Source organism: Physcomitrium patens, chromosome 14, assembly GCF_059467195.1.
Source record: "Physcomitrium patens ecotype Gransden chromosome 14, ASM5946719v1, whole genome shotgun sequence".
Classification (NCBI taxonomy): domain Eukaryota; kingdom Viridiplantae; phylum Streptophyta; class Bryopsida; order Funariales; family Funariaceae; genus Physcomitrium; species Physcomitrium patens.
The window spans coordinates 5,476,265-5,492,415 of record NC_143423.1 but is presented as its reverse complement, the minus strand read 5'-3'; the positions used below and the strand labels follow the sequence as shown (position 1 = coordinate 5,492,415).

The 16,151-nt window shown below is 31.8% G+C and overlaps 3 protein-coding genes across 6 annotated transcripts; 1 reads left to right on the top strand and 2 right to left on the bottom strand.

Moving 5' to 3' along the window:
* Positions 1-493: 493 nt before the first annotated feature.
* On the bottom strand, positions 494-3,445 carry LOC112291817 (26S proteasome regulatory subunit 6B homolog). The gene is made up of 6 exons (XM_024539725.3): positions 2,874-3,445; positions 2,262-2,492; positions 1,832-1,990; positions 1,364-1,516; positions 1,080-1,163; positions 494-802 (listed from the first exon to the last, which is right to left on the bottom strand). The coding sequence occupies exons 1-6, from the start codon at positions 3,360-3,362 to the stop codon at positions 668-670; spliced, it is 1,251 nt and encodes a 416-aa protein (XP_024395493.1). The 5' UTR covers positions 3,363-3,445; the 3' UTR covers positions 494-667.
* Positions 3,446-5,829: 2,384 nt separating this feature from the next.
* Positions 5,830-7,780, top strand: LOC112290936 (uncharacterized). Of its 4 annotated transcripts, none has more exons than XR_012218982.2 (3): positions 5,830-5,957; positions 6,580-7,208; positions 7,582-7,780. XR_012218982.2 is itself a non-coding variant. In XM_073538931.2 (3 exons), the coding sequence occupies exon 3, from the start codon at positions 6,588-6,590 to the stop codon at positions 6,897-6,899; it is 312 nt and encodes a 103-aa protein (XP_073395032.1). In that variant the 5' UTR covers positions 5,835-5,957; positions 6,217-6,369; positions 6,580-6,587; the 3' UTR covers positions 6,900-7,236. The 4 variants fall into 4 exon arrangements, 3 of the variants coding, with proteins under 3 accessions (XP_024393550.2, XP_073395032.1, XP_073395033.1); XM_073538931.2 differs by lacking the exon at positions 7,582-7,780 and adding an exon at positions 6,217-6,369 and having other exon boundaries at positions 5,835-5,957; positions 6,580-7,236; XM_024537782.3 differs by lacking the exon at positions 7,582-7,780 and having other exon boundaries at positions 6,580-7,236.
* A 349-nt stretch (positions 7,781-8,129) lies between these two features.
* Positions 8,130-9,879, bottom strand: LOC112290935 (mediator of RNA polymerase II transcription subunit 15a). The gene is made up of 4 exons (XM_024537781.3): positions 9,678-9,879; positions 9,314-9,381; positions 9,079-9,153; positions 8,130-8,739 (listed from the first exon to the last, which is right to left on the bottom strand). The coding sequence occupies exons 1-4, from the start codon at positions 9,691-9,693 to the stop codon at positions 8,551-8,553; spliced, it is 348 nt and encodes a 115-aa protein (XP_024393549.1). The 5' UTR covers positions 9,694-9,879; the 3' UTR covers positions 8,130-8,550.
* Between the last annotated feature and the right edge of the window lie 6,272 nt (positions 9,880-16,151).

Genomic DNA, 16,151 nt, shown 5'->3' with positions numbered 1-16,151 from the left:
TTGCAGGGACTGGGCACTGCGCTTTAGTACAGAGCAACAAAACCTCCAAAGTAAGGAAAACAGGTTCTACTGAGGTTTTTGATGTTCGGCAGCACATCCACTAGGAATCAATGAAACGGGGAGAATGGGCAGATTATTTGTACCCTAGTAACTCAGTATCAAGTGAAGTCTGAAATGGTGAAAAGCCGCACAGCGAAGGAAGAGGTTTTTAAACAAACAATTCGCTGGATAGTTTTACTTCGCAAAGAAGAAAGCATAGAAAAAAGCTGAAGAAACTAAACTTCATCGGGCAAAAGTGACGATAAAGTAGGAATTATAAATGTACAAACTACTTGCTACCCATGAGAGCTGAAGCACAGCAATTTCACAACAGTTCAATTTCGTCTTAGACTATGCCGAGCATAGAGCCATCTAACTGTTTACCAGGTTACATATAAATGATGCACAAACGAAATCGACTACACAAACTTTACCTATTAAAGGACTCACAAACTTTACCTATTAAAGGACTCACAAACTTTACCTATTAAAGCCCTTTGTAGGTCAAATTACAAGAAGCATTAGCCCCTCTATATCCCGGTTCACACCATTGAAGGAATTAATAAACCTAAAGCAATTCTTTCTTTATGTTCAGCTGCATTGCAGAAATCAGAAAGCTAATAGGCATCTACCTGTAGAACTCAAAGTCTGTATCAGACTTTTTAACATTAGATCTATAGCCCTTTTCAAAATCCTTGGGCAAAATCACGTAACGATTCTTCCGTACTGCATGCATACCAGCCTCCTGACAAATAGCGGAAATCTGCAAGCAATGACCAACAAAGAGTTTCAGCGTAGCCACAAACGATCTAAATGCTCGTGAATCGACATAGAGTTAGGTTTCGAAGCTGTAATTCAAATTGCCCAACCATATGTTTGATACAAAACATGTACGATATTAAAAATTAATAGATAAATAAATAAATAAATAAATAAGAGTGCTATTTCTAACCCATCCAACATATGTGTATATGTGGGTATATACATCCCCATATAGCTTCTGCAGGAATGAGAGTGGTCATAATGGTAGGATAACACACCTCTGCAGCACTGATCTTGTCGGGCCTCGAGACATAGTCTTCGAGATCAACTTCCTCGCTTAAGTTCATCTTTGCAGTGCACACCTATTGAAATTTTCAAAAATTCGTCAGCAGCACATCAGACAAGAAAAATTAGAGAAAATAACTACCAAGAAAGTATTCTCAACTCATATTTTCAAGATCACTGGAGAGTCCAACATAGAATTGACATCACATCTTCACAAATACACAAAAATTAACCATTTAGGGCATTGGACAAAAGCCCTCAGAATCAGGAGACTCGCCTGGAAAACAAGACGTTTCTGTCTCCTGTCAGGCAGTGGAAACTCAATTTTCCGATCGAGTCGTCCAGGTCGCAGTAAAGCGGGGTCAAGAGTATCCGCTCGATTGGTGGCCATAATTACCTTTACATTAACTGTTTGATCGAAACCATCCATCTGCACCCATAGCAAAAATAAAGAGTTAAGTAAATAAACAAAACAAAACAAAACAAAAACGAGAGAGAGAGAGAAGGAAAAGATAAAAATGAGCAAAATTTCACACCTACACATGACTCTAGTTCGGCAATCGTCTAACATTACCAAAGAATGTGAAAGTCTTATAGCCTTGGCCTCGACATGCTAAAAATGACTTCTCAGAAAATAAACATCATTAGTCGTAAGAACTGACTTATGTGACAAGTGCTTTACCAAACACTCGAAAAGAGTGAGCTCCAGAGACTTTACAAATTCCAAAAGGAATGATTCTCAAACCTGGTTCAAGAGCTCCATCAAGATACGCTGAACCTCCCTATCTGCTCCGGTTTGAGCATCAAAACGAGCTGTCGCAATTGCATCAATCTCATCAATGAAGATAATGGCTGGGGCATTCTCCTTTGCCAGTCGGAATACGTCACGTACCATGCGGGGACCCTATGACAAAATTTACATTTCGTTTATTTTAATATCAAGCACAGCACAATTGGCATTCAGAAACATGAACGCTGAACAACAAGATCTCCTGAAAGAATTGTTCAAACAAATAGCTCTGAAAATGAATAGAGTTTGACTTAACACAATATAAAAATAAAAGTAATAATGACAGTGATCATTCAAATTAGGCCAGGCAATTAGAGAACGAAATTTTTAGAATAAAAATCACTCCTCCCCCGAGGGTCGGGGGATGACGTAAAAGGAATCCTACCTCTCCAAGATATTTCTGCACGAACTCAGAACCGACAACACGAATGAAAGCTGCAGTCGTGTGATGAGCAACAGCCTTAGCAAGCATGGTCTTCCCCGTTCCAGGAGGTCCATAAAGCAACACACCTCGGGGTGGGTCAATACCAATCTGCTTGTATAACTCGTGATGAGTAAGTGGAAGCTCCACAGCTTCCCTAATCTCTTGTTTCTGAATATCACACCCACCTATATCCTGCACTCAACCAAATACATCACCGCCAATTCATAGTAAACACCAACACGATGCTAAGCAAGCCAGTCCAGGAATCATTGAATTCGCAGCGAAATATTGAACGTTGTGTATCAATTGGAATAATTACGACGCACCTCGATAGATACAGCAATGATAAAGCTAATAGTGATCAATAAACATATGAGCAATAAAGGCTACGATTATAGTTAACTCTTCGTTGCTTTCAGAAATACCACACCAATTAAGCTAGTGTAGCTGACCACTCCAGCGTAAAGAATTTATGAGATAACATGCAAGAGGGCTACACTGCTCGTTCCACATACACCTCTCCACATCGACAAAAATATCAATATAAAGGTCATAGAAATAAATGAAACGTACATTATAGGACACATCAGGCTTCTCGGATTGTGTCAACAGAGAGATGCTAGAATCTGCTTCAGGCGGCAGCACATCCACTAACGCATTCGAATGCCTATGAAGCGCAACCGAGGACGATGGCTTCAGAAGCTCTCGATTGATCGTACTCAAAATCCGCACATAATAGTTCGACCCGGTAGTAGACCCGACAATTCCATTATTCTGGTCCACCATCTCGATAAACTGTCCAATGACAAGCGGCACGGATTGAATCCGCTTAACCTCCTCCTGTGCCCTAAGCAACTCACGTTTCAAATTTTTCTGCTCATCCTTAATGTACTCCTCTTGAATGTCCAGGAACTCCAGCTGCCGCATTAACAGCTTTTGCCTAGTGTAGAGATCCTCCTCATCGAGTTCCGCCACGACAGGATCCAGTAAGAAAGTTTTCGCCGATAAGACTGGAGCTATCCCCGTCGGAGTCACGGCCGTGACTTCCATTGCCGTCGTCATAGCGCAACACAGAACAAACCACCAAACCCTAGCCCCGTCGAAGCTCTCTCTCCCCTATCCCACAGAGTGTTTTGCTGCAAAGGAGGATTTGCAAATGTCGTGAAGACCGTCCCGAGCGAGAGAAAGCCTTTTGGCTCGAAGCCGCAAAACACCACCGCCCTTCTCTGAGGGATGGATAGATGAACCCGATCGTCGCTTTCTCATTATGGATGAATGACGAAACTATGATGGAACACATTCAAAATTCTAGATTTGCATTTCACTAATAACGTGACTTTTATTTCTTTAAATATAATATCCAACACTATAAAGTCTTAAAAGGTCATAAAAAATTGATTATTTTTATTTTAATTGGAAAAAATATTGAGCTTTATTAAAGAGAAATGTTAAACAGTCCTAAGTTTTTACTAAATTGACCTATCCATGATAAAGAATATGATAATCATGATGAATGTGGTTGGTTTTTATTGGTTTTGGATTCAATAATGGAGAAATGAATTTAGAGGTGATTTTATTTTTTTCATGATGGTTAGGATAAGTGGATCAATTTAGTACAAGCCTAGGAATTTTTAACATTTCCCTTATAAAATATATAGATAGATAGATAGATAGATAGATAGATATACACACATTTTTCTTCTAAAGATCTATTTATAAATTAACAAGTTCTATTCATCAACTTTAGACATCTATCTTTGTTTGTGAATATCAAAAGATCATAAAAGATAACTTTCACAACATTTATTTTTACCTAATGAAAGTTATTCATATATATATTTATACTTGTAAATACTTTTTATGGATAAAAATAAAGTTACAAAACATACTATATATTGCACCATATATATTATAGTAAAAAATAATTACACAAAATGTTTTTCTTAAGAATCTAAAAGTCACATGGATAAAATACAAATATGAAATATTGAATAATAAAGTTTTTTAATTAAACAAAATAAAAATACACTAGTGGTATATTATCAAATAATATACAACATGTGTATAATTTATTAACTTTTATATTTTTTATGTAAGGCATATACATGGTTTTAGCTTATAACTCAATATACATTATTTTAATTATGTAGAAATTGCTTTGTGATTTTAATTGTATAAATGTATACAATTACATCCAAAATTTAAATGTCTCTTATAATAACGTTTTTTTATAGATAAAATCAAGAATATATAAAATAAATACTAAATATTATATTAGTAATTTTCTCCTATGTGTTTTGATTTTAACTGTTATTTACAACAATTTTCAACCTATAAAACTCATTATGTATGCTTCAATGTGTACCTTGTATCAATAATGGTAAAAACAGAACATTGCATTACAATATTGAAAGTTGCAAATATTGCATGTTATAAGACATGCAATATGTATAGACAATACATACACAGTGCTGGGAATATATATATATATATATATACATGTTTATTAAGACACACTTATAACTAGAGTATAAATAAATAAATAAAATTACATTGCTGGCGTAGATTGTTTCATATAACATTTTATTGTTACACTATGTATTGCATTATATCTTACTTCTAGCATTATGTTGTATATCAAGTTTATAACATTTGTATATTATGATTTCAATCTGCATGAATTTTTGATTTTTGTCTTAAAGTGTTTTAATTTATTTTTGATAATTGACAAAAGAACAATAAAAAAATATAACATGGTTTTATTTGGTATTACTAGCTAATTTTCTCAAAAAAGTAGAGATCTAAAACTTAATAGCATCCACAGCATTAAACATGCAATAAATTAAAAAATTAATTTGCACATAATCATACACATGTACACACTACACTATTTTAAACCAAAATATCATTGTCAAACATGTCTAAATGACTTTATTTTAGACAGAAGTAGTAATATATAACTATAACAATAATAATACAATTATGTAAATCAACATCCAATATATATGAAGTATAATCAAATTGTTCCTCAAATTGTTTATCTAGTTTAATGAATAGAATGAGAAACAAAAAAGAAACAAAAAAGAAAAAACTACAAAATACTGAGCAAATCTGATTGTTAAACTTTTCTATTCCATGTTTCACTTTCAGAATTACTTCTTTAAAAAATAAGTGCACCAGTGCAGTTCGTTTGTTTACCCATCTTGTTATCAAATTCCATATTCACTTTTTTCAACCATATTTAATGCACTGTAATTAAAAAACTTCTGCTCATTTTACTCCAACATAAGTAATACATACAGATAAAAACCTGCACTCAAGGAGCAGATCATCTCCCAATATTTGTAGGTGAAGCAAGTCCTGTAATTTGTCATTACCGATACATACGCATCCTGAATGACGGTCAGGATGCGTATGTATTTTTAACGGAGGAAATGTGGAAACAGCGTCATATTCCTCCGTTAAAAATAGTGTACACTCCCGAGAGACCAAGTTCCTGAACGAAACGAGAAATACGCGTTCCCCACAATTTCGGGAAAAAAGGATGAATTTTCTGGATATGAAGGGATGCGCATGGAACTTTCGAAGATATGACGCTCTGCGCACTTCGATTCTTTCAACTTTGTCCACTTCGAGCATTCATCCTTATTTCCCGAAGTTTTTTCCCATCCTGAATTATCTTTTATATATATATATATATATATATATATGGGTGATAATGTTTTTTAAACTTTATCTTTGATGTTCATGTGACTATGGATATTAAGTGCAGCTGAAAATCTCAGAAAGTTTATGTGAACATGAGAATGCGTATTCATAAATAGTGCTGACCGTCTCATGAGAATGCGTCATGAGCCTTGTCTCTTTTCAGTTGGTTTGTGCATTGTGAGGTGACCAGATTGGTGGTAATTTGTAGGTGTCGACTCTGGATCCAGAGTTTATAGTTGATGATCACTGACCTTCTGAATGGCAACGAGTTCTTGTGCCGGTGGATGCTGTGTTTCCTGCTGAACTCGTCTACCGTTTGCTTACCGAACTTCTGGAGCTGCCTTAGCTTCTTTAAATACGAGTGAGACGTGAATCCGTAGAAATTTATCAAAATTTCTACTGAATCCGTAGAAATTTATCAAAATTTGAATGATTGTCATTGATATGAATGATTTTCAGGATCAGTGGACATGTGTTGAAAGAGCTCACCACCATGTCGTTCAAATTCGTTTGCTTCTGAAGCAGTACAGGCCCTGTAGACTTGCTGATTGAAATCGTGAATTTGATGTAGGTGTAGTCATGACAACCTTGCAAGTTCCCGACTGTGGAGGTTGGTTACGAGGAGTGGCTGCGATCGGTATCCGATATGCGGAGGACGTGTTCGAAACCATTGCCGGTGTCATTAGGGGTTGTGGTGCAGGCTTGGCTGTTGCTCAGGAGAAAGTGTTACGTTGGATAGAGCATTCGCCACCAACGCCGGATCATGCCGGGTTGTGGGATGTCGATGCCGGTTTGCAAGGTCCATTTCTCAAGGGGCCACATATGGTCGAAATATTTCCACCCCTGATGCTCGACGATGGAGAATTGGGAATGGGTGCTCATCATCTGTGAGGATGTGTGCCTCAAATCTCCAGAGTACCGACACCGCACCTCCAAACTCAGCCTGTCGCGTGGTTTGATGAATGAATAGATAGTTTCTTGGATGGATGTCACGAGTGTCGACGACATCCATCCAGGCGACGGTTCGGGCAGAGGCTGTGGTGCCCGCGCGCAATGGATGGAGGGAGTAATGTTTTTCAGCATGATGTTTCAATACCTATTTTCGATTTCGAGAGAATGATAAATTATGATGTCATCTTCGGCCGTTGAGAGAGAGGAGGATGAAAGCCAAAATACGATATAAATGTTTTACACACCTAAGTATGCTTTATATTGCATGATTGCATAACCTGAATTATAATATATATAAATATACATATATATATATATATATATATATATATATATGGGTGTGAATGTTTTTTAAACTTTATCTTTGATGTTCATGTGATTATTGATATTAAGTGCAGCTGAAAATCTCAGAAACTTATGTGAAGAATCTATTCCCACAAACTGCAAGTCTGATCCTTTCTGTGCGTGTTTGTTTGACGAAGTGTATTGACAAGTTCCGTTACTTCAATAATCTGACTGCTTACTAGGTTATGATTGGAATGGTTGACATATTAGGAAAATACACTGGATAATATAGATTGATAGATAGGTAGCTAAAATTTTAGAAAACAAATGTGTGCAGGTTTTTATCTGTATGTATTACTTATGTTGGAGTAAAATTAGCAGAAGTTTTATTTATTACAGTACATGAGTTATGGTTGAAGAAAGTGAATATGGTATTTGATAACTCGCTGGATAATGAAACGCACTGCACTGGTGCACATATTTTTTGAAAAAGTAATTCTTAGAATGAAACATGGAACAAAAATGTTTTACAATGACATTTGTGCAGTATTCTGTAGTTTTGCTTTTTTATAGTACATGCCCCTTCTCATATTGATCGTCCAACAAATATGCAATCTCCAATGCCATATTTCTGTGCCATCTTATCCTGAGCGTTCAGCAACTCGTTACGCCCTGCCCTTTCTCATCCTGAGCCGTCCGAAGGATGAAATAGTGCCCTCTGACCGATCATGTAGAGGCTAAGGAGCGCGAAGGCATTTCCGCTGGGGGCTCAATTTGATGAGCAAATTGGTCAACACTATTGGTTAACAGTAAACTTACTAACTAAGCACACATTCTTGCGCAACTTAAGAATGGCATGAAATTCACATTTAGTGAGCTATTAAATATTGCAAATTGAACCTCAGATCAAAGACAGGGTCAGCTGATGGTATTGATTAGATTGGAAAGATCGCGTTCAAGTGAACATTTGGTTATCAGTACGCTCATACTGGATCCCCTTGACGTGTATGTGTTGCACTGTTAGCAAGCCTGAAGTTTGACTTGTTCAAACCCTTCGGCTATTGCACGTAGAATAATGGGCAGAATCGACAAGACAGAACAGCAAGACAAAGCCTACCCAAAGTCAACCCGGCACACCACACGTTTATGTGCCCTTTCTAAGACTGCTTCGCACTATCCAGACTTTCTCTAAATTTGAGTTTATTGTGATGATAATTTGGCCTGGTTCATAATGGCTAAGCACTGGAGTATTTCACGGGCTATATTGTAGTAGTGCAGTGCCCCCTGGGTTTGGATTTTGCAAGAGCTAGGCAACACCTTGACGTCTTCTCTTAAAGGTTTCCATGATGTTCACGATCTGCTTCTCAAAAGCATCCACTTTGTCCGCGTTGAATTCTTTAGGTACTCGGTCTTCTGGCACTCGAAGATAAGGAATCATGCGATGCAAGACATCCTTGTAATGCTTTAGTTTCTGGAGCTGTTCTGCTGGCATGGGCTGCATAATGACATTCACCCAGCTTGTGAGGCGGTTGCACAGTGGTAATGTTCATGATTCACTTAGAACCGTGACAAAATCAACAACTGTTTTTCTTCTGAAGAAATAGTAATTTTTACGCAACAAATGCAAAACCTTGCAAAAGTCACAAACTTAATTGTATGTTTTGGGTGTTGGATTTAATTTTTTGAATTTTTGAAATTTTAATTTTTTTCCGCAAAAGCAGAAGCCAAAACAATACAATAAAATGCACAAGTTAGCGAATCTCATCCGCACTTCCTGCACAAACAGGAACTTTGGATGGGATCTTCAGATGAAAGGAGATTAACGAAAGAGTACCTGATTGCTTCGGGCTGTCAGCATGCTATATAGCTCAATCATATCATCAAGGTAGAGTTTTTTCAACTCTTGAAGCTACAAAGTAAAAAAAAACGGACATCGTGAATTATGATAAAAACAAGTGAGGATGGAATTCTCAACACCATGCATCTTTTGAAAAGACATGTAACTGTAATATTAACCCGAACGGGAAAAACGCAAATTGCCATAGAATACGATACCCCGATGGACCTACCTGTCCATACACGGTCCTCCTTCCGGCAACAGGATGTTGAGGTTCTGTAAGTACGAAGGATCCAGATGCTGGCACAGCTCCACAGCATCATAGAAACGTATCAGTAAAATGCTTCAAATCGAGCATGGGGAGCTGAAAAAATCATTCGACTTCGAAGTCGTGATGCCGAATAAAGACACTAAAAGCAACGATGTGGATTTTCAGTCTATTAGGCTTCAAGGGTTTGACTGCCGTTTGAGCATCCCCAACTCCATCTCATTTGCACACAAAAAACCTAAAAATAAAAAAGACCCAAAGAAAAACAGCACCGCAAATTGTTACAACTGAAGAGAATTTTGAGAGAAGGGTTATGGGGCATGCTCACTTGAAGCACTACTCATCCTGAGTCCTCGTGGAAAAATAAACGTAGCCGCAGACAGCTCCCAAAAACTCAAAAACTCCGCAGCGGCCTAGTCCGGCGCCGTGAGGGTAACCAAAACCTGACACAATCCCGCAACAAAGACGCGCTGAAACTGTTCCCCAACTCCTCCTTCCTCACTCGAAACCCGGAGGGCCTGCAAAGCCTAGTGAAAGTATGCTACTAAAACGATGCATGGCTGAACCTTTATAAACATATGGGTACAGAAGGCAGTGCGGGCCCGAATTCACGGTCGAGGCCGCGTTGAACATTGATTAAGATTCTCATTTTTTGGGCCCTCCTTTTATGCTTTGTACAGACATATCGACAGACAGACACAGCACTCTTCAAGAAGGTTCTCTGCAACTACTCGTAACCGACAAGAAGTAACAATTCTCTCATTGCCTATTGCTTGGTGAAGAGTTGTTGTTGTTGTTGTTGTTTTATTTTATTTTTATTTTTTTGAATATTAAAAAAAGGTCATTGCTTAAGGTTTAATCTTTTATATATATATATATATATATATCTATACACATATACATAATTATATTTTTTTAGTATTTTTTTAATGTTTACATATCTTACATGTCTTCTTAATTTTATTTTAAAATCACCTCTTCAGATGGGCCTATTAGAAGTTCCAAGAGATAATAATAGTTATGCCATGTAAGAAAAAAGTGCATTCTATTTCATTTTTTTATTTTATTCTCTAATAGTATTTAGGTTGGTTTTTTTTAAAGTATAATGCTAATTAAGTGAGGCTTCTTAAACTTAATCAATCAAAAGATTTAAGAATTGTTGTTTCTCATTATCTCTTCTAAATATAAAGAATCAAGAAATTTGCAATGAATTTTATTACGTGCTGGGAGTTTATTAAATATGTATTTGTTAGATAAAGGTATGAATTATTTTATTAGTAGATTCAAATAATAGGCATACTTGCACTAGGCATAGAAGAATGACTATTATGGATTAGTAAGGATAATAGGAGTAATATAGCCTAATTAATAGTAGAAGTATCAAAAGAAAATAAAAAATTAATAGTTTTAAATTTATCATAAGAACATTCCATAAATATTTCAAAGTTCAAAGATGAAACTACTTCTATTTAATAACTATGCAACTGTCATACTTCTTAATCTTAGATAGTACATTGATTAGAAAGATATTCTAAAAATAAAAATCATCCACATTAGAAATACATAAAATTAAGAAAAAGCAAAAAGCAAAATAAAAATCTATTATTTTAATTTGGAATTTGGACTCCTTCTCATAGAATATTTAGTTTAGACTTTGGTACTCTCAATATATCTTTGTGCATAATTTGACACATTGAAGTTTATTCAAACTGTATTAAGCATTTAGTCAAGATTTAATAATCAATTCCAAAAGTCTTTAAATGGTGTAACCTTATATTATTGCAATAAAATTCAACAATGTAGAATTTTATCAAAATAAATAAATTGAATGTAAAACTTCTTCTGTAAAGAATTTAGTATCAATTACAATTACAAGTTATATTATAATAATATTACTATGCTTAAAATAAAAATATAAGAGTAAGAAACAACACAAAGAATTAAGTATATACAAATAGTCTTGTTCGAATGTTTGATTCAATAAAAAAATTTAAATTATAAAAAAGAGAAAAAAAAACTTATTGATTTTTTTAATTTACATATATATTTTTCTAATTTAATTATCATAGTTATATGTCTTTATTAAAGTATCTACTTATCAGTACACTTTAATATTATAAAATATAAATATCTAAATTTAAGATAAATTAAATATTTTGGACCTATTTAATGTTGTATAATTCAAATTTTAGTTCAATTATAAAAGTATTGTTTTTAGGTGGATTGGATATTTTTGACTTGCTTTAAGCTCATTGGTATGAGATTTTTTTCTATTGCCTAAATTTTAGTAATTTAGATCTATTGTTAAGTTAAAAAAACCAATTATCAATATTTAAATTTTATATATTTGAAAAAAAATAAGAAACCATGTATAATCCTTATTTTTTGCTTTGAAATAAGAAATATGTAGCAAATACAAGATAAAAAGTTATTAGATTAAATCTTATGTATAAACTATGTTATTTTTAAAAACTTCTAAAAATATAAAAAATAACTTATTTAAAGATAAAAATATGATTTTTATTTTTAAAATTTTTAGAATTTTCAAAATGAAAGTAATTACTCAATATTCAAATGATGCTACTGAAGATGCTATTCTCTCTTTGGAACCTTCTCTTTGTTTTTCAATTGATGTTTGTTTAGGACCTAAGCATCACAAAAACTCTACCTTTTTAGATGTTAAAAGATTCAATTTAATTTTTAAATGAAAAATTTATTAAAAGTCACAATATATCCTTAGTAAAGAAAATAAAACTAGTACAAGTAGAAGCTATAGATGATTGTCCGTTGACTTCTAAAGATGTTATCTATAAAATCTTTTCTATAGAAGTTACAATTAATACTAATAATAGCATTGTGATATTTAATATCATTAAATATCTTTGAAATTAATTCATTCTAGATTTATTGAGTTTAGAAAAGTATAACCCTAAAATAGGTTGAATTTCTTGTAGTCTTAATTTTTTTTAAAGTATAATTAAGAGTTTTGATAACCAAATAAAAAGTCATAAGTCTAATACAACCAAACCTTTATTTGTAGATGCAAGAGTTTTTTTGCATGCTGCTAAAAAAGAATCACTTTAGATTATGTAAGTCATATCTATTTCTATTGGTTGAAAGACTTCAAGAGGTATTCTAAGTTAATATGAAGATTATTAAAATATTTTTAAGAAGAAAAATGAAAATACTTTTCAAAAGCATCATTTCTATGATTGTTCATTAAACTTTGATGAAGAGCTCAGCCATCATTTAGACTAATCTATATTTTATCACAAAATAAGTTGGTTAAACTGAAAGAATATATTTATGAAAACTTGGCTTAGAATTTCATGCGCCATTCAAAATCTCTAGCGAAAGCCTCTATCTTATTTGAAAAGGAAAAAAATAGATCATTACAAATATGTGTACATTACAAAGAGCTCAATAAGATTACTATTAAGAATAGATACCTTCTATTGAATCAAATTAAAATCTATAAAAAAATAGATCTACAAAGAATATATTATTTGATACACTTCAAAAAAGAAAATGAATAGAAGACTATATTGTGAACTAAGTATGGACATTTTGAATATAATGTCATATCTCTTGGACTTAAAAATACACCATCTATTTTTCAACATCTTATGAATGTTTTTTTTAAGAGTTTTTAAATGATTTTATTATCTTTAATCTAGATGAAATTTTAATGTATTTTATAAATACAAAAGAATTTAAGATTTATGTTTGTTGCATATTACAAAAACTTAAAGATGTAGGGCTGTAAATCAAAATAGAAATATATATATTTCATACTACTAAAGTTGATTTTTTAAAATATCTTTCTATGTGATTTATGGTTATCATATATGACTTAATACTTTTGACTTTACAAAAGTTGATAATCTAGTTGTAGAAGATTTTGTAAATCATTTAGCAATATTACATGCAACAATGAAGGTACAATTAAAAGAAGCTTAAAAATGACAAAAGATCAATATAAATGCAAATTATAAAGAATAACCTTAATTTTATATTAGCAAAAAGATATGATTACTTTATTATAATATTAAAAATAGTTATTCTTATAAGAAGTTGAATTAATATAGACTTTAATTATTTCTTATTTTTTAATAGATCAATCTTATCACTTATTGATTATCCCTGTATAAGTCTCCAAAGATCCATCTTGTATTTTACATATCTCTTTTTTAGCCATATTCAATAATAAATATCTTGAGATAAAGAAAAATATCACTTTTTACCATAAAAATACATAATATTAAAATATTTGAAGTTAAAAATGTCTTAGATTCAAGGTGGTGCCAATTTAGGTTGAAATATCTTATTAATTAACGTGGATATGATATTAATAAAGATACATGGAAGCTATCCAAGAATCTTGCAAATACAACAATAAAGATCAAAGCTTTTCATCACTAACATCTATCAAAACTAAAATGAAGAGTCAAATAATTTTTTGGTATAAAAAAAATGAGATTCAATGAAGATTGCATTCCCTCTTTTATCCTTGATTGTAGTTTTTTTATATTTGAAAAAAAGAGAATTTATAATCAACAGATTCAACTCAAGAGCTATTGTTTGTTGAGTTAATATCATGGACATACACATGTAAGCCAATAATTACTTGTATAAATAAGTAGAAGTAAGTAGAAGTAAATAAAAATAAGTTAATTCTATAATATCTTCTATAGTAGCTTCTTAGAAGCTTCATAGACACTATTTTGACTTTATAGGTGTCTATAATTGACTTTTTGGGTTAAAAAAGTAGTTAACAAGTTGGTCATGTGCTACACATGTTATTAGCTTGAAGACTAAGCCAACTATGTGGCTCACATGTAGAAAAACTTGCCTTGTAAGTCAAGGTATGTGTCCTACAAAGTCAATACATATTGGAGGTTCTATAGAACATTGCCACATAATCCCTACTTAGATAGTATATATAGAGACAAGAGTGAAGCCCTCTTCACTCTTGTCAACTTTTTTCTTTCTTCTATTCTAGTTTCAAGCATCTCAAGTTTCCTTGTCTTTTGGCAATAAGCCATTCCAGTTTCTTTTAAATATACGTACTTTCTTATTTATATTTTTTCACTCTTTCTTTGACATGGATTTCATTGGTTTATGCATCATCTTTTAGTTCATGTCCTTGACAGTTATCAATGTCATATTATGTAAAGTCTTGCTTGAAAATGCACCAAACACTTGGCTACGGAAGATAAAATAGAAATTGTAATAATAAAGTTTTAGCAATTCTAATAGATTCTTAAATATACTCTAATTAAAGCTTAATAATCATAATCAAATCTTAATAAAATCTAATTAAAATCTTAAAGAAATGATAAAAAATAAAGATATAATAAAAAATCTCATATATTTTTTAAAAATAATTTAAAATCTTAAAATAATATTAAAATAAAAAATCTTTTATAATATTAAAAATCAAAAATTAAAAAAATCTTAAATAAATTCTAACAAAATTTTAAATAAATCTCTAATCTTAAATAAAATTCTAATTGAATCCTAAATAATTTTTTTATTAAATTCTAATTAAATCTTAAATAAATATTCATCAAATTTTAAATCTTAAATAAATTTTTAATTAATCCTACAGAAAATTAAAACCTCAATAATTAATAATCTAACTATTGATTTTTATTTAAAATTTTTACACCTTTTAATTATTAAATTAGAAATAAATATAAATAATTTAAAAAAAATTAAACTTACCAAATAGAAGATAAATCCTAGAATTAACTTAGGTATTGGTTATCTTCATTTTTTCAATCTTAGTCGCAAATCACTTAGCAATAATATCTCTTAATTGTATAATTCAATGACCTTTAAATTATATGCAATTGCTTAAATTAAGTCAACTATTATCATGCAAAATTTAAATTCAATTCAACTAGAAAATTATTGTCAATCTAAAATACCTTTAGTAGTCCTCTAAATTCTAGTTCTTAAGATTCAAATTCGTTTGAATTTTAATAATCTTTAAATAAAACATTAAATTAAGTTCAAATATACAATACAAATTTAATAAAATATTGATCATACAAAATCCAAAATTTTAATTATAGATTATAAATTAATCTTTCATAAACTTCAAAAATATAATTTATTTTATATTTTTAAAAATCTAATTAATTCCAAAATAATCCTAACTTTACAAAGCCTTTTTTAAGTCATTATGTAAAGATAAATTCCACCTTTCAACCTAAATTAAAAGATGTCCTCAATGAAGAGTTATTTGTAATTGGTGGTATGAATTGATTTTTAGCAAAAACAAGAAAAAAAGAAGCACAACACAAAAACAAGTGCAATTAAGTAATTGTACACTATAAAACTAATCATAGTTTGTTCACAAAATTTTCATTCAATAAAAAATATAAAACAAAAGTAAAAATATATATTTTTTAAAATTATATATTTTTTTTATCTTTTCAATGATATAAGAAACATATAAATCCGAATTACTATGTGTAAGTTATGAATATTTAAAAATAACAAGTAAATAAATAAAAAATTTAAGTGAATAATTTTTACTTTAAAGATAACTTATTTAAGAGATCAAGAATTTGAGCCTCACCAAGGCTCACAAGTAGCATATATGGGTGTCTAAGAGGGACCATGAGGCCTTAGTCTTATCCTCTTAACTACTTTCAAGGTGCTACAATCCATATGGAACTTGTGCACCTTCTTTTTTATAAGGACTATTTTCTACTAGTAAAACCAATATTTTTACATTTTTGACTTCATCTCGGCATTCAAACACTCCCAATTAGCCTTATAATTGTGATTG